Here is an 18,951-nt window from a genome sequence, read left to right as displayed (position 1 = left end):
CTCAAAAGAGGGAGGAGATCAGTGTCCACGTGGATCTGAGCAATGTGCCAACATGTCCTTCACTCCCCACCCCCTTCATTTGCTCCCTCACACACAGCCAGAAGGAGAAAAAGGTAGAAAAAAGTAGATCTGCAAAGCAACCTCATATATAAAGGTATCTAGATTTAATCTACCTGAATAACCATGTGTGAAATAAATACAAAACTTAAACACACTATAGTTATGACTGTAAAGTATCTTGACACAAATGTGATGAATTTGTTCCACTAACCACATGAAAAACTATGAGACTGTTAACTCCTGACTGCAAAGCACAAAATGTATTTTTCTTCCAAACACATTGTCCTGTAAATCCAAAAAGCCAGCAATGCTACGTACATGGCAGAGGCCCAGAGGAACATGGGCAAAGTCCACCCCAGGAGACCACATTCACTGATAAGCGACCATTTTCAGCAGAGAAGCACCCAGATGTCAGGTGATTCTTAAGTCAAGAGGACATCTGCACTCAACCCCCATCTATAAACTAAAACTGGTGAAGTACTGTAGTAGAGCTGTGCTGCAAAAACTGCATCCTTACTTGCATTGTTACTGTCTTATTTTAAATATAACAAAATAGCACAGGGCTGTCAAACAATTAAAAAAAAATTCATTAATTACAGGATAACTGTGGACTAATTAAGAATAATCGACATTAGTTTATATGAGACCTAAGCAAAACCTTGGCTCGTGGTCTAAATTTGGCCCACGGGGCAACTCACAGAAACCAGCTAATACCAGTTTTAGGAAAACCTTTAAAAAAAAAAATCTGTTCATACAGTGCATTTGTGCCTGTCACGATTTTTAAAGGGGGGTTGTCACAGATGAAAATAGACATCCTCGAATAAAGGCTCTGCCAGAAAGAACTGGTCAAAGTGGCAAAACTGCATCTTTTAGGAAAGTTAGAAGAAGAAAAAAATGACAGCAAAAGTAGTCATTTCTACTGCGTAAAAGAAGTTGCCTTGTTTTTACAAGTCAAACGCAACCGTGTGTGAAGACCATGATTACATGAGAGGCACTAACTGGGGCTTCAGTTCACAGAGAGCTACCACATACCAGGCCAGAGCCATCTGAGAGCAGAGGAAACACTAGACATACTGTAGAAGAGGAGACCATGTCACTCTGCAGCTGAGCCTCACAGATCAACAGGACCAACACCACTTCACCACCGTATCATCTGCTAACCTTTAAACTCACAACTGGCATAGACCACTGTCAAGAACATTCACTTTATAGGCCAAAGTCACAGAAACTGGGTTAGTTGCAGAGAAGTCAATAACACATGTTATTGATGGTAAATGTTATATATTTTGTTATTAAGAGAAAGTATGGGACTACTGAAAGTTTAAGTGTTAAATGATTCTGTTTACTTTAAATACAAACCTAATACTGCATAATTAAATGCGGACCAGGCTTTAATGTTCTTTAATTGAAGTACTGACAGCAATATATTGAATATATTGAGTTTACCAGAAATCATAGTATATGTACAGGATGTTCTAGTAGGTTGTTGCAGTGAACTAAATTGTAAGTGATATATGTTGGCCTAAATACATTTACTTTTTGTCCTTTTCAAGGTTTAGTTTTGGTATGTAATGTTAAGTAGCCTGGTTTGGGTCATGAGTTGGTATAAACTTTATAATGCAACACTGAAGTAGTAAACATTTACTGTGTTGCTTTATAAGATTATTCTCAACTTACTTGACACACCTTGTAAAGTGTAGTTAAAAAAAAAAACTTCACCTTCGTCAATATTTTCAGACCAAACTCTGCCGTAGTGGCAGAATAATTGTGTCACAGAATTACCCCAAGGGTATGGTCACAATCCAACAAACGCCTGTCACATCATGTTCAGCAGAATCTGTAAGACACGTACAGTAGGCCACGTCTTCTTGCCAGTTCTAACCCGGTACATTATGCAACTTAGAAATGCCTAAAAGAAGCCACAGCCATGACAGACTGTGTGACGGACAGACCATAATTTGGAGTCATTGTCAGTAGTCACACTGAACCACAACAGAACAACATGTCTTCGTTTAAGGCTGTGATTTGAACAAAACTTAATATGACTCGTGAATATGCCCTCAGATGAACGGACATGATAAAAAAAAACTTAACTTATTTAAACTTGTTTTTTTCTCAATAGGGGAAAGCTAACAAATAAAATGGAAATGGAAGAAGGCATTTCCTAGGGGAAAACGGGAAAGTGTGTATGCATGCAGCCGTGTGCTGACATTACCTGTTTGCGTTCTCGTTTGGTGGGTATGTGTTGAGGAGGCTGAGGTGGTGGTTGCTGCTGTTGAGGAACTGGGTTCATAATGACGGGACCAGCCTGCACCGGTGGGGGAAACTGGGCCTGGGCGGGGTAGTAGGCCCCTGCTGCAGATCACATGAGAGAATACAACGTCAAAGTATGAATGAAATTGTTACATGCTTTAGAAAAAATAAAAATATATATTGCAAGAGGATGTGTAGTCATTGCTGTCCTGTTCGTATCATCGAGATTTAATTAGGACTTAAATGATTAATCAAACATTTTGTGAAAATATGTTGTAGTTTCATTTGACAACTGATACATTTATACCATACAGGCTTTTACTGACAACACGATGAGTCAGTGATAAAGAGAATAGGTCTTTTTATAAACCAAGAGATCAGATAAAGAGTTTTGTATATGTTATGCATGTTTCTTGACATTTTTCATTTTAATAATAATTCCAAAATTTGTATTTGTCACAAAAACATGTGAAACACATCAACCTGTTTGCTTTATTCAAAATATAATCAATAAAATAGTCATATTTAGTGATTTCGCTAACAACAATAATAATAATATAATAATAATATAATAATAATAAAATAGTCATATTTAGTGATTTCACTAACAACAATAATAATAATATAAATGACATTAATTAGGAATTCAGATTAATCTTGACTAATAGTTATTAATCTGTTTAATCCACCCTGTTATAAATCTAAACTGTATTTGTTTGACTAAGTCAAAACCATGTTACTGTGTCCAAGGTGATATGGTTTTTTTGAAACACTAACCCAGACAGAAGTCTAAGGATCTATATATTGCCCCTGCAACAATCAGCCAAAGGTATGCTGTTACCTAAGACCTGAATGCACTGTGTTCTGACCAAAGTCCATCCCACATAAACAGATATTTAAATCTTTGTAATCTTGATATTGATGTTTGAATTGTTGGTCTGAATTCATCCAATGGACAAAAACTTCACCTGGACAAAAAACTCCAGATATATATTAAATACTGACTCATACTGTAATTATAGCCTGAACTAAGGACTGTATCAAGAGGCAGTAGGTGATTCACAAACCTGAGTTTGTCGAACTGTTATACAAATCAGCTGGAAACACACTGTTATGTAGCAGAACATCTGTCAGACCAGCCCTCTGTGTTTAAGTAGGAGTGAGGATTCATGTCAAAGGGCATTTTTTGTGCAATAGTGGCAAAATAATGGTGAAAGTACAATCATTACTGCCTACTGATTAACAATGACAAAGAACTACTTAACGACATTCATAGAGATAATTATTTTACACTTCAAGTCAAGAACTACTTAACGACATTCATAGAGAGAATTATTTTACACTTCAAGTAGATAAGTAGAAATCTGCATTGTCAGAGGAGCATTTTACCTACCAACAAGTGAACAAGCTCAATTAATAGGATTGGGATCATGAGAAAATAATGTAAAAATATTGAGTAAAACAACAAACATTAATTCAAAGACTGTAAAACTGTGAACCACGATCGTTTCGATCATGCAGAGAAAATCTGCAGGAACAAACAGAGCAGACTGAGGAGCAATCTGCTTAAATGTCAGGTCAAAACACTTGCAAACCAGTTTCATTACTCATGAAATACTTGTCATATCACGGGAAAGTGCCAACGACACTAACACTTGCTTCTGTTCTCACAGACTTGCAGCACATCTCTTATGAACTTGTGTGAAAGTCCTCAGTGGTCTGTGTCACTAAACAATCTTTTATTTTTATTAAATGTATAGTTAGAAATTCTGATAATGATTTTGCAACATTAAATTGTACTTTTTTTGCACTACTTAAGCTCAGGTCATCCATGTTCGAAATACAGGAACAGAAGAATAGGGGGGAAAAAATTACAAATGTTAGTTTATGTCAAATATTCATGTTTTTTTATATCAACAATATCAAGTGTTTTTTCATGATAAAATATTTTAAATTCTTTATCAATTGAAATATATAAATACAAATTATTTGCCATCTACAATACCTGTCATTTTATTAGTCACGACACCAAAAGACAAACACGGCTGGAACATCCCTTCTTGTGCCACTTCCAAATGTCCTTTCATGTTCTTTGTCAACATAGTACCTGAAGAGCACCACAGGCCTTTGAGCCATGACATAGCAAACTCTGCCTACAGGTCAAACACCAACGGTGTAGCTCACTAGCTTATATTAGCTTATGAACCATACCGAGATTTAAGTTCATTCTGTGTTAAACCAACAACTGCTGACAAGAAAAAAAGTCAATTTCAAAAGGTCACAACTTCCTACTGTAACTTCTACATGATTTCAACACGACATCCAACCATTCCATGGACATTACCTGGCCTCGACACCGGCCTCAGTTATACTTCAGAAGCTGCTGTTGTCTACTTTCACAGGACTGGGATAATGAAATCTTCACATAGAGAAATGTGGCAGTGACTAGCTCCTGCTCTGCCTCCCTCTCACCCCCTCTGCATACATTTCAGTCTAACTCACATTACTGAGTCTGCATTGTTGACCAGCAGCACAGCCTAAATATAGTCAAAAAGCCACACCGACTGGGGGGACGAGAGCATGCAGGAGGAACAGGGAGGGAAGACAGGCAGAGAGAGGGAGGCCGAGGGGGGACATGCTGGAGAGCAGAAAGCCAGACGGCAGAGTGAGACTTAACTTGGACACCGTCCCGACACTGTAAATAAGAGGCTTAAGACATGACTCACAAAATGCGAGAGCCTATGAGAGCAATGAGTGGCGATTGGGGGGGGGATCAGTTAAGAGGCACAACTATCCAGATGACACCTACCCTCAGAGTCCTGCTGCTCCTGAGACCCACGATTCCCCATGATGATGGCCAACAGACAGACTGGAGAAAAGGGGGTTTCTCTTCAAACCCCTGTCTCTGGCTTTTTTCTATCCTCTCTACAGGTGCCCTCTCAGAATGACTTCTTTTAATGCTGTAACCCTCCCACATCCAGCATGCCTCTCTCCATTAAGCTCCTCCCTCTAACCTTCCTAATTCCTCCCTGCTTTTCACTTTTTACACCCACCTTCCTCACTCTCTTTTCCTCTCCGGCCTCCAAAGAGCAAATGTTGAAAAAGCTCTTTGGCCATGTCAATCACAGAGGCTCTGAGGTGCTGAGGATATGTAGTTAGAAAGAAGCCCCCTCAGATTTAGAAGAGAGACTCTTAAATATAGGCACATTTTACATCTGTGTTGTTTTTTTCTGTTTTGTAAACCAATTTCCAATGGTTGATTTTGACGAATGTCAGTCCTAAAGGTGCTGAGGTTCACCGTGGTCAGCTATACTGTGTATCTTACCCCATGACATATGCTGTGTTTGTGTACAAAACAAAGAGTGTGCGTCCCATAGCGTCTGACAGTCCTGTCTAATGGTCACATTGCATTTTTAAGATGATGGACTTACAGAGCAACCTCTATTTGACCAACACACAGATCATGAGAATGAGAAAAAAAAACATCCACCAGGGAAACGCTTACATAACATGACAGATGTTCTCTGGACCTTTTGGCGTTCCAAAATTTAACCCCTTTATAATCGGTGTAGAAACAACTTAGAACAGTGTTAAGAGGACTCTGCATTACAACGCATGTTGCATTCACTGTGGATTATCCAGAGAACAAAAACTGCAAGTGAATAATTCAGAACTAAGGAACTGATGATTGATGTTTGGAAGGTTTGGAATTCACCTTTAATTCTGCTAGCATATAAAAGAAATTATGACGTTGGCTATTTAGTCCCAATATTCCTGGCCTAAAAGCTCAGTTATGCCACAGGCATAATTTTTTGTGTTGTAATGTCACTTGGCTAACTCTAGATGGTGTGATAACCCATGTGATCATAAGCGAGCAGTACAGGCCTTTTGTAATGTTCAAGTGAGAGCGAGACATTTCATATTAGAGTTTTAGAAAATAAAACATATACAGTATGTATTAATAAATCAAATTGTTTACGGAAAAAGAAATTATCCTAAATCCACACCCTCACTGCAATTGATTATGGTCATATGGTCCAAGTTATTTCACACAGTAGAGTCCTCCCAGCTGACTCGCTCAGTTTGATTGTTGAAACTTTGTTTTATTTATATATATATACAGATTAGATTACATTTATAAATTACCCCACTGTGGGACAAATGAAGGACTTCCTAAATCTTAAGGCAGGCGTGGTAACTGCTACACTATGGAACCACTAAAACATGAAATATGACTTTAAGCTTCTCCGACCAAAATGTTTGCCACAAACAAAGTTGGTACAATCAAACTGTATATATATATATATAATTTATATGTTTTTATTCTCCATGGAGAGGTGTTCTACCGGACTTATTTGGTGTATCACTTGACTTTAGAACGCACATCATTTTAAATGGTTATGTACTTAGAGACACAACAAAAACTTTAAGCAGAATGTCAACATGTGAGGAGCCATGGCTGCATGACTACTGCAATGTTTTATCTCTTTAACCCTCAGATTTAGCCACAACAATGTTGTAATGGCGTTCTAATAAATCCTCCAAGACACTTGTTGCCTGTGTTTATAATAGTAGGTAGTAACTTATATTTTTAATGAGACTTGCACATTCTGTCATCTCATTTTGAACAGTTAAGAACGGTAATTAGTTTGTGGGCAGCTCAGGACAGGCCCACGTTAAGGAAATATTCTTACCATATTCAGCTGGGTTGGTGCCTGGGTAGAAGCCTGGGGTGCCTGGAGGGACTGGATATTGTTGGGCTGTGGTCACATATGCAGTTGGGCGGTACTGAGGACCGGGGGGAGAAGAAGGTGAGGTCAGAAAGTTTTATTTTTAAAAAGTATTGTGCGTGTGAGCAGAAATGTGGCTGTGCCTCCTACCTGTCCCGGTATGAAGTAGGCAGGTCCCTGGGGTGTATTGGTGAAAGGCAACTGCTGTCCAGAGATCATCATCATTTGTGAGCCAGGACCCGGCTGGTAGACATGGGTGGGCGTCACAGAGCGAGGTGCATTGCTGGGAGGAACACCTCGGGGCCCACTCCCTGGAGACAGGCTGCCCCTGTTGGGGTAGTAGGGCTAGAAAAGAGATAGTTGTAGGGTCGGGGAAAGAGCAGAAGAGGAAGAGGAAGGATGAACATTGAAATTACGTAGACAGAGAACAAATGTGGGGGATAGTTGTAAAACATGAGGGAGACGTTGGAAAAGAAATGGAAGGGAAATAGGAGGAAAAAGAAAGAAAAAAAAGGGGGATGAGTTTTCCATAAGCTCAGATATTAACATATTCCCCATGTACTTGTCTTATTTTATCTCTTAGACCATGTGGAGGTAGTTGTGATTAGGTCAAAGGCAATGCTCGTAGTATGTCTCTGCCTCTGTGGCCAGACTCCAAATGGAAACATATTGGCCCTGCCTGCCAGGAGAGATAAAGCAGCTAATGCAGCTTCATTCAGTCTCCTCATTGACATTCTACTGCTGGCCTGGGAGCTCACCGCCGAAGCCAACCAAATGACACCACGCCAACAAAGCACAACGATGCCAAATATTAGTCTCACAAATGCATATATGCACTAGTCAGGATGATGAGGCGGAATTAGTGAAGGAAGGGAAGGGGAAAAAACTGAAGAAAGGGGATCAGTTACCTGTAGTGACCTGAAGCTTCCCTTCAGCAGCACAAATACAGATTACACACAGAGCATCGCAATCAGTAACAGAAAGCCTAGGAAACACCCATTGTGAGCCAAGCAGTGAAATAACAGGCAGCATGCAGAGAAACGCCAGAGCAGTGGATCGAGGTCCTGCGGAATTAAATCAACTCCAACAGACTACAGCTAATAGAAGGAGACAGGAACTGATCACTAACTGATCCATTTTGTTTTACTTTCTACAACTGAGCACAAGCTGTTGATTTTACCATTTGAATGACAGTGGTTAAATATCAGTTCAAATACTACTGCCACCTGGGGGCGAGTTCTGATAGCTTGACGACATGATGATTGACGACAATCAATTAATGACAGTTTGCTAATGTTACATTTTAGCGGCCATTTAAATGTGATGTGTGATGGTGCTGTTTAACATGGCACTTGATCTCAGAAGCAAAATATTTTACATTTTTCTTCCAAAAGAATCAACTACAGCTTGTTGTGTTTTTGTCTATTTGGGTCATTGTCTGTTGTGTTTTTGTCTATTTGGGTCATTATCATTGTTGAATCAACTACAGCTTGTTGTGTTTTTGCCTATTTGAGTCATTTTCTTTGTTGAATATTATTTTCAGAAATTTAACAGAAATAAAAAAAAAAACTTTAATTCTTGTAGAGGTGAACATTTTTACTTGTAACAAGCTTTTCTGTCAGTAGACAAGACACGCAAATGGCAGCAAATCAGCATTCCAGGACTCACACATCCAGGGTAAACCCAGCCATTCTACCTGTGATGTTTTTCCCAATATATGTTCCTGTAACATTTACATTTTCTACCAATTTTTATCTTAATTCTTGAACCAAAAATCCCACCCACAACCTATGAACACTGTCATGTTGGTCAGCTGTGCTGTTTGTTAGTACCTGCTGGTGGATATGTCGGGGCCCAGGGGCAAACTAGGAGGAGAGGCAGACAGAGCACAGTTTAGAAAAAGCACAACATCCATGCATCACTCTCCAAACACAGGGACAAAGACTGTTGTGTGGCTTTAGAACTGAAGGGAGAGTTCTCCAATTTAAGAGATTATATCATGGAAAGACCTTATCGTTTTTCAACCGGGGCAAAAAATGCAGCATGATGCAATTATTAAGCTGAACATAGGTACCAAAGTAAACGTAGTCAGTTCATGTCTTTATACATAAATTAAGACTACGAGCAGACACTGGTGGCTAAATTGTGTCACAACTGTTAAGAAGGTGCCAAGCAGACATGCAAATTCACACGGGGATGAAATACATTGGATTTTTCACTGAGGGGACTTCAGGTTGTGATAGTGGACTAGACTCACACACAAGGACACTGGCAGGATAAAGACCTTGACTGTATCAGTCTCATCTTTTTATCCAAGTTTCACTTCTCGATAAAAAATGAAGGTCAGTAAAGACGGAAAACAGTGCAGCACACAAAGGCAGTGAAGTTGATTCTAAATTATCTAAATGTCATTTTTGAACTGTTGGACAACAACTGTGTTCTGGAGTAGAACAGATAACTCCAACACATCTGGTGGGTGGCTGGGTGGTTGGGTGGTTGTGTGTTTGGGCGGGCCTACCTGTCGGGGCTGTGGTGTTGGGTTCATCTGTGGAGGTGGTGGGTTGGCATACACTACAGAAGCGGGCTGCCCAGGGGGGAATGAGGGCTGTGAGTGTGGGAGAAAAGGGAGGATTGGATCATGCATTGACAAGTGTTTAGATGATGCCTGTAGAGGCCAAAATTCAAAACAGATAAATCTGCTGTACAAATTGTTTAATTAACATCTTTCTGTGTATCTGCTGTATTATATTTATCTGGTTTCAAAATGAAAACCCAAAATAAATAAGAAACCAATCATTCAGTTTCTTATTTATTTAATTGATTTAAGTTGGCAGCACAACAGCAGGTGTGATGATTTTCCTTATTTTTCTCGTTAAAAGTGCGGCGAGGGTTTTCTGGAAACAAAACATGTACCTTATTACTGAAAGTTAATGTGTTAAATAGCGTTTGGTCCTACAAGTTTTCAAATATTCGTTATTAGCAAAGTCTGAAGAGATTAAATTTGCCTCAACCATTTACAGTATTACAACAACACTAAGTAAAGATCAGAGAGTAGGTCATCCTGTCTCAGTATTTAGCCCCGCCCCACATGTTCCTAATAAGAATCAATAATCAAAACCATTAACAACAACAGCAACCCAGATTAATGCTACCAATCTGAACAAGAGTCTGAAATGTGGAAGAAAAAAACACGTTATATTATGTGTAGAAGAAGTAGAAAAACTATTTATATAAATACATAACTGGTTCAATATTGTCAGTAAATCACTGACAGTCATTACGACTGTTTCACAGCCCTGTCTGAGACAGGGTTGATAATCTGCATGCCCTGCTTCAACTCTTATTCTCCGCCCAGGAAAAGGGCATGGTTTTGTGATCTGCTTTTCATTATGTGAAGAAAAATGCTGCTACTAGAGACTCAGTTTTTCTCTATTGCAGACACGAAGGATAGACAGATAGATCCTCATTAAAAAAAGAACACAACAGACAGTGAAGTAACAGAAGTCATTACCTGTGACAAGCCAGGGGAGGGGGCAGGGTGAGGGTTAGAGGAGGGTCCCGCTACAGCCTGTGGTGCTTTATTCATTTCATGTGGTTCTGCATTGGGAGGCGGATATGGACATGTGTACAAACCTGTGGACAGATGGGCAGAATAAACACATGGTTGGTTGGATACAAGAAGGTGTTTTAAAAGAAGAAGTTTTACCCCAGGTTTCAGGTTTGTGTTTGGTTATGAAATTGACTGAAACAACAGTCAACAATACCATCATAAAACAAAATCTTAAACAGTGTCAGTGTTTCACTTCTTACTACATACAAGTCACACTTTTGGTATTTATAGCCTAAACCTAAGGGACACAACCACACCACGCACACAGAGTTGACTAAATGCCTGAGTCATGTGAATCAGGGCTCTGTTTTTTTTTTTTCTTAGACAAGGAAACAGGCAGCAAAACATCCATGATCATCTTTGTAACCTTAACAATATCAGTACCTTGAACAGAAGATCATATGTACACAGATAATTGGTGTCTGATTTAAAACAATTCAGTTGCAGATTTGTTCACTCATACCCAGATGAGTGAACCTTGGACAATAACAAATATAAATTTTAGATGAAGAACTACGATGAAAATACAGCCAAATACTGCTGTTTACTGTTGTTTAAAAAAAACTTTCTGAATCTGCAGAAAATGTGTAGTTTTAGTTTATGTTAATTTGCAGGTCCACTATTGAAGAAAAAATATTTCAAATATTAGTGCTTAAAGACAAATTACCTCATTCAATTGGACTACATATAACCTATAAAATATATTTTATTTAAATAAAACTCTAGTGCAATGGCAGGCCCACAGAGTGTGTGACATTCAGCTTGGTGGGCTGGGAAAGGAAATGCTGACTAAACAATCTCATGGCTAAAATAGGTCCTTAGAGTACAACCCAACTCTGCCTCTTAGGCTGTACTACTCTCAGCGTCAAACATGCAACCTCAAATCCTTGAGCTGCTCGAGGGAATGCTTTAGCCTAGAGCAATGAGATGCAGTAAGATTCTTAAAAATGTTTTGGCTTCTGCCAAATATCCACAGTACACAGCCTGGTCTGCAGAACCTGCACAAGGAGGAGTACAAATCCAGATCCATGTGTATGTCCTGCAGCACTGCAGAACTATTAATGAGGGGAACCCAAATGGGTCTGGTTTCTGCAAGAATCTGCATTATGGTTGTGTACTATGAGCTAATGCACAGCAAAGGCAGGACCCCACCCCACAACTAATCACACACAGTCATGGTCATTTGAGCTGGGCCGACATGCTGCACCACGAACGTCCCGCCACCAGCTCTGCTGTTAAAACTTGCTCATTCAACTGTTGCATAAGCCTGTGTATGCACGCCCATGACCCACAAAGGAGAGGAGGGAGAGTACATTTTGTTTTAGAAGTGACGTGTATGACCTACCCAAATGGTAAGAAAGCAGTGAGATAACAACTGTTAACATTCATTTTTAAATTCACTGTACTCACTTGACTTTAACAGAATAAAACAATGCTTTCTAGTGTTTTTTTCTATTACTACTGAGGCTGAAAAACAAAGAATCAATATTCATGGTCTGATGACAATTAAAAACAAAATACAGTAGTCATTAGCAGTTCATGGCCAGATATAAATCCATATTATGCAATAAGTTATCCCCATTATATTGATTTTTTTCTCTGTTGCAAAAATCCTTCTTTGTTGCCTACATCCGAGCTCAGTGGTCTGCAGACTGAAGTGGTCTGCAGAAAACGCTGACATTACTGTCCCAATTGGTTCCCAAGATGAATGCAAAAATCCTGGGTTTTTAGATTGTTTTACGAAATGACACAAATTTCTGCATAAAGGGGCCAAATGAAGAACACAAATTTTAAGCACAACAATACGATTTGCTCATCTGAAAGTATCGGACCATCCTGCTTGGACAAGTTTGTGGTATATCTACTTACACCACCAAATCAGAACAAGGACAAACAATAACTTTACATCCCATTAATGAATACAGGTCCTGATAGATGAGCTCAATAACACATACATATAACATTAAAATATATTTTTTACTCATTGCATGAATTATTAATGCATCTAAGCAAATATTTTGAATTCATTACCATATCTTTCTGGCATTTTCTATCATTTTGTATTATTTAATGTTTACTTAAAGATTGCATTAATAGACCAACAATATTAGTTTGTCCATCCATTCAATCAATCAATTAACTTAGCTGTCTTTTGTAAAGCAACAGATCTTAGTCATTAGACTATGTAATACATATAATTTAAGAGCATATGTAGTAGATATTATAGAAGATGTCAACATGTAGGAGGAAAATAATCATTATGATCTTCATATTAGTCTTATCCCTGTTAATCTTTATTACCTGCGCACAAGGACCACATTTCGTTTCATTTTAAACTAGGCTGCAGTGAGACTTGCTGCTCTGAACTGTGCTAAACTGTTAGCCTAGTTGCTAACTTCCCTAGGCCCAATCTGGATTTACCACGTGGTTTCTTCTCCTAGTGTTGGCGCGATGCACATCACAGCTGCCGGCTTCATGTCAGCAGCCACACCTCATCGCTGATATCAGACATGACAACCGCCCCTCTACATGTGAAGCATAAAAATGACACCACACAAAACGACGCTCCAGGAAGTGATCGATGAGGACAGGCGTGGAGGCGGTGGTGTCAATGAATGGGGACATTCAACTGCATAGCTGCCAAGCTAACTGTTCTCCTGAGTTCGTCTTCAAAGGTTCGGCTGTAATCACACCCAATCGAATTAAGAACTCGAAGCATTAAGCACAGTAACAGCACTGTCATCGGTGTCGTGACAACGGTGATTTCAGGCAAACAGCAGCCTGAGTCAGCCAACACCTCTCCCACCTTATACACTGCAACATCACCGCTGATGCGACATTCTATGTTTTGACCAATACATTGATTATGGGGACACGGTACAGCTAAAAGGGCCTTTTATAACACACACCTGTCACCTGTCAAAGTTGGAAAAAAAAAAAAAAAAAAACAGTTTGCAATCACGCAGTAAATCTCTTGATACCAGTATCCCACAGTCAGAATCACACTGTCAAAAACATCAAACATCCTGTCACCGGGATTTGTCCGGTTTAAAGGGATCCTCCCAACACGTTCACACCCCGTAACTAAAAGTGGGTGAGTGCAAATGGTCTGGCCAACTTTTACTTTGTCATCATCACGTGTTTTCATGTGCGGCGTTACGAGATTGTAATATCACGTACATCTACAACTGACTTCTCCATTTGTAAACACGCATATACCTGCTTCACTGAGAGCTGCTAAGTGACTGACAACAAGCAAAATTCTGCTCCGACATACTGCCCGGCCAATTTCACCTGCTACTGCGTTTACTGTAACATAGTCAACTGTGTCACAGCCGAGCAGGCTGTATAGCCTGTAGCACAAATGACGCGAACCGGCGAAAACAACAACATTCTGAGTCGACACCTTGCTTGTCGTTTGTCACGTGTAACACACATGTAGTTCATAAATACAACGTGTTTCTAAACGTTACTGTAAAGGCTCAATTGGACAGTCTAGAGCAGTATTACACTGCTCAGTAAAACTAGCTGAAGTGAAGAAAGAACACCCACGTCGTCTTAGCATGGAATGCTAACAGCAAGCTAGCTGGCTAATCCCTGAAAACACAGCAGGAACAGCAGTGGAGAAAGTCACCGCAAACAGGCATGTCTTTACGTTTAAAGCTAAACACACAGTTTCGCGAGATAACATTTTCCTCGTGTATCATGGGCTTGGGTGTAAAGTGAGAAAAAAGACAATTTTGGTAAAGAATCGAGCTCAGGACCGTGGCATTACCGTTCTCTCCTTGAGTCCGCAGACCCGGACGGACGGAAAATCTTCCCGGAAGCCCGTAGAACGGTAATTCCGGTAAAATCCAATCACGTGCGTCCATGACAGAAAGCATCGTCTCCACTTTGTATACGCTACGGTGCAAAGATTATTGGGCAAAGATTTTTTTTTCTATAAAGAAAAATTAAAAATGTCTTGCGAAATAGCTTTTTAACGTCACTTATCGCTCCACGAGCAGTAAGGAGAGCTAAGATCATAGCCAAGTTTGAACGTTGTTATTCAACTGAACGCGAATTTTCTAAAGGAAGACTTACACCTTTCATCCGTTTAGTTGCCTAACAGAACTTTCAAATTTAAGAAAAAATACTTTATTTTGTGGACATTTTAGATCATATGTGTCAAACTCAAATGAGGCCCGCCAAGTCCCTTTGTGTGGCCCGCGGGAACTTTAAAAAAAAGCATTTAGTAAAGTCAATGCAGCAGAGTTTCTTAACCTGAGAAATTAAAAGTTTTTTTTTAATTACACAGCAATGAACAATATTTGTAGCTTGAATAAATAATAATGAATTGCAAAGACATATATTAGTCTGTTATGGAGTACTTATATCTATACCAACAGTCCCCATCTTTAAACAGAACATCAAGCAATCATGGATGAATTTATATCACCTTTTTATTGCAACATTTTTCTTGTGTATCATGCACTTGAGTGTAAAGTGAGAAAAAAAAAGACAATTTTGGTAAAGAATTGAACCATGACATTACCATTCTCTCCTTGAGTCCCCTGACCCAGATGGACTGGAAAGCTTCCCGGAGCCCAGCAGACCCGTAGTACCGGTAAACGCTGATCATATGGAACCAAGATAGAAAACATCTTCTTCTCTTTGTATATGCTACTGTGCAAAGAGTACTGTGCAAAGATTGTTTTCGATAAAGTAAAATTAAAAATGTCTATAGCAAAATAGCTTTTTAACGTCACTTAGTGTTCCACAAGCAGTAAGGAGAGCTAAGGTATTTCTGAAAATGCCTATGAATATTCTCAGTTGTCCAGAGACAAACCAAGAGTATTGTGCAAAGAGTTTTTTCGATAAAGTAAGATTAAAAATGTCTATAGCAAAATAGCTTTTTAATGTCACTTAGTGCTCCACAAGCAGTAAGGAGAGCTAAGGTATTTTTGAAAATGCCTGAATAGTCTCAGTCATCCAGATCTAAGCCAAGCTTGAAAGTTGTTAGGCAACAATGTAAAATGGCTATGAAGATTCTCAGTCATCCAGATCAAAGCCAAGTTTGAAAGTTGTTAGGCGACTGAATGCAAAATGGCTATGAAGATTCTCAGCCATCCAGATCAAAGCCAAGTTTGAAAGTTGTTAGGCAACTGAACATAAAATGTCTATGAAGATTCTCAGTCATCCAGCTCACTGAATGTGAATTTTCTAAATGAAGACGTTTCACCTTTCATCCGTCCAGTTGCCTGAAACAGAACTTTCAAGTCTAATTTCAGAAAATATACTTTCTTTTGTGGACATTTTAGTGGAATTTTTTTTATAGCAAAGACAAAATAAATGTAATGAATGTAAACTCAAATGGCCTTTTAAGACAAAAATAATTGAACATTGTGTGCCATCTTTCTGTAGACTTTAGTTATTTTTAAACAGCAGAAAACACCTGGTCCACATCTGCAGCTTTTGCAAATCCATTTCCTATTTCTTGCACAAATGATGAAATCTGACTTCCAATGTAACTGAAGTAACTGAACATTGCATGCTTTTAAGCAATAGTGTCAAAACAGACCACAATAGTAAAAATGAAAGTAGGAAACCTGTATGTCAAAGAGCATTTAAAAGGGACTTTGTTTAATGTCTTGAAATGGTTAAGCTAAGAATTTTGTCTATTATCCACCTTGATGAACATCAAAGTTTACTTTCTAAGAATATTAAGAGGAATAATTACTTAAGTTGAATCTTTCCCTTGTGTTTGGACCTGTGCTTACCCAAATGACAACTTGCATTGGCTGCGGCAGTGGAGTACAAGTCAGTTCACACATAACCACATAATGTAACAACCTGGGTCAGTTTTTTTATTTTTTTATTTATTTACTTACTTTTCAATTCAATCCTGAATAGTACTCTTACAAACAATCCCCCGAACATCAAATGTCAAGAATACACATTGTAAATGCTCTAATTACAAAGACATTTCTCAAGATCAAGGCTGTAAAAAACAAAACAAACAAGTGTAAATAACTGATGTGGTTTGAGCAGTTGTTCATATACGAGAACCGAAACGTAGGACAGAGATGAACTGTGTTCATGACTGTAGGGTCAGTAAAACAAGGACATGTGTGAGAGCAGTGTAAAGAACCATTATTGCAGACTGTAGACGGTCCCAGTTTAACCCTCTCTGTCACATAGCAGCCCACTCAACCAGAGCCCAGCTAATCCATTTTTAATGACCACTGGAGATGGGCCACAGAGGACAGTGACAGGACAAAGCGGGGAAGGAGGAAAGATTTGTCCCACTCTTTTCAGACAATCAATAAACAACTACATACAACCACCAAGAGCTGCAGAGAAAGACCAGCCTGAATGGACCTCATGGGTTCAGTCTAGGTTTCATAGTTAGGGTTCTTCTGGAGAATCACAAAGCCCTCCAGGATGGGGGTAACAGGAAGGTACTCCTCCGTGGCCAGCTCAGCCCGCTCCCCGTGAGCCAGCAACACTGGTGTCGTGTGAGTCTGGAATCCTGTGATGGCCTTTGGTTTTCCTGCCTGACCCACAACGTCCACAGCCTGGACACAGACCATACAAATAGTGAGACATAATTTTCAGACCATACAAATAGTGAGACATATTTTTTAATAGAACTTTTAATATAATTGTAAAAAATGGATTTAACATCATAATAGAACTTTTAATAGAATTGTAAAAAATGGATTTAACATAAAATAATTAAAAGATATGACATATATTTTTATAACCCATGTGACAAGTCTTGTAGCCTGTAAGACCAATACCCACCATTTTGAATTTAATTGAATTTTCCCTTAGCCTTACTAAATTCCATTTCAGGTACTAAAAGCCTCACCTGTCCAACTCTGACAGACACGGGCAGTGGCCTCAGCTCCTCATCGAATGTGACCAGCATACGTGGCTGCATGGCTGCTACCAGGCCATACAGTATGTAGTGGGATTTTCCCAGGATTACTATAATGAACACAAGAAGAAGCAGCTATGTAAACAGACAAATCTATTACAGATCCAAAGTTCTAGTCACAGTGGACAAGGGTAAGTGTGTGGAAGTTGGTAGCTGAGATAATGCATCAGGAAGTAAACAAACTAACTGTTCTTGACATCGAGGAAGGAAACCAGCACGGTGAGTAGTCCAGCAACAGCAACCTGGCTCATCAGCTGCCGGTCACTATGGTAAGGACAGAGTGTCAGTGTGCCTTTGCCCAAGTGAGTCAGGCCCTGTGGACACACAAACAGCCCAGAGTCAATAATCACTCAAACACAGAGTCTGGTACAGAGTGTCTTTTGTGTTGCCACCCACCTGGGCCAATCGGACCATGAAGAGATTGTTGGGGTCTTTGGCGTGGTACTGTGCCAGCTGCCGCAGCATAGCAGCCAGACGAGCGTTATTTGTGCCTAAGGAAATGGAAAAATATGCACTATGTTAACTAAGCTGAGACGGCTGAGTGGCTGTTGAACAGAAGGAGTTATTGTGCATCACTTAAAATGTCAAACATGGAACGTTAGGGGTGAGGCTTCTTGAAAGTGCATTACAATGTTTCTATGTAAATTAAATGGAAGGCAAAACAAAGAATAAAATAAAACACCAATTGAACTGGATTTCCAGAGTGATCTCATGAATTAACCGAGGTCCGACTTACCACTGCCCACCATGCCCATGGCAAAGATGGAGTTGTGGGAGACTTCAGGGTCAGCATCATGAGAGAACTTGCTGAGGGTGTCCAAAATGTTGAGACGAGGGTTGGACACAGAAATAAGGGCCAGGGCAAGGGGCACTGCTCGCCTCAGTGTGGGCTCACCATAACGCAACTGGTCAAATCCAAAAGAAGCACTAAACAGTTAGAATGTAACAGAGGCGACACCTACTGTAATGCTCACAAAAACACAGTGACACTAGTATCAAAGCAAGTCGAGGCAGGAGGACTTCTTTTTTGTGAGTATGAAACATGACATTTTCACAGATGAACTTTGTGGTGAGGAACACAAGGGATAAAGAAAACCATAAAAATGTGCAACTAACCAGATGACCAAATGTTCTCAGTGCCATTTCAGAGCCTATTTCCTCTCCCATGGCAATCAAGGCAATACCAAGGACAGCTACACCCTAAAAGGAAAACGTTGATTTTAGGACTTTTTTCTTTTCCAAATATTAAATAATATACAGATGATCTAAAGGATTGCCTTTTACCTGATGTGAGCCCATGTCGGCAGCAGACTCCTTTTTGTCCTTGTCTTTCTTATCTTTTTTATCCTTGTCATCCTCTTTATCTTTATCCTTGT

The 18,951-nt window shown here is 39.5% G+C and overlaps 2 protein-coding genes across 2 annotated transcripts in view; both read right to left on the bottom strand.

The window, feature by feature from the left end:
- eif4g1b (eukaryotic translation initiation factor 4 gamma, 1b) overlaps positions 1 to 14,588 on the bottom strand; it is a 27,655-nt gene extending 13,067 nt beyond the window's left edge. Inside the window, exons 1-8 of the mRNA XM_025054865.1 lie at positions 14,429 to 14,588; positions 10,555 to 10,676; positions 9,562 to 9,648; positions 8,876 to 8,908; positions 7,952 to 7,972; positions 7,194 to 7,388; positions 7,008 to 7,101; positions 2,276 to 2,415 (exon numbers count right to left, since the gene is read on the bottom strand). Of these exons, the coding sequence (XP_024910633.1) occupies positions 2,276 to 2,415; positions 7,008 to 7,101; positions 7,194 to 7,388; positions 7,952 to 7,972; positions 8,876 to 8,908; positions 9,562 to 9,648; positions 10,555 to 10,676; positions 14,429 to 14,537 (801 nt within the window). The 5' untranslated portion in view covers positions 14,538 to 14,588. The remainder of the gene's footprint in view (positions 1 to 2,275; positions 2,416 to 7,007; positions 7,102 to 7,193; positions 7,389 to 7,951; positions 7,973 to 8,875; positions 8,909 to 9,561; positions 9,649 to 10,554; positions 10,677 to 14,428) is intronic.
- A 1,902-nt stretch (positions 14,589 to 16,490) lies between these two features.
- The window catches only part of psmd2 (proteasome 26S subunit ubiquitin receptor, non-ATPase 2), a 7,758-nt gene continuing 5,297 nt past the window's right edge, over positions 16,491 to 18,951 (bottom strand). The window contains exons 15-21 of the mRNA XM_008308778.3: positions 18,860 to 18,949; positions 18,692 to 18,775; positions 18,312 to 18,480; positions 17,972 to 18,066; positions 17,763 to 17,889; positions 17,507 to 17,625; positions 16,491 to 17,210 (exon numbers count right to left, since the gene is read on the bottom strand). Of these exons, the coding sequence (XP_008307000.1) occupies positions 17,028 to 17,210; positions 17,507 to 17,625; positions 17,763 to 17,889; positions 17,972 to 18,066; positions 18,312 to 18,480; positions 18,692 to 18,775; positions 18,860 to 18,949 (867 nt within the window). The 3' untranslated portion in view covers positions 16,491 to 17,027. The remainder of the gene's footprint in view (positions 17,211 to 17,506; positions 17,626 to 17,762; positions 17,890 to 17,971; positions 18,067 to 18,311; positions 18,481 to 18,691; positions 18,776 to 18,859; positions 18,950 to 18,951) is intronic.

This window comes from Cynoglossus semilaevis, chromosome 4, assembly GCF_000523025.1.
Source record: "Cynoglossus semilaevis isolate Cse_v1.0 chromosome 4, Cse_v1.0, whole genome shotgun sequence".
Taxonomy (NCBI): domain Eukaryota; kingdom Metazoa; phylum Chordata; class Actinopteri; order Pleuronectiformes; family Cynoglossidae; genus Cynoglossus; species Cynoglossus semilaevis.
This window is presented reverse-complemented; position numbering and strand designations above follow the sequence as displayed.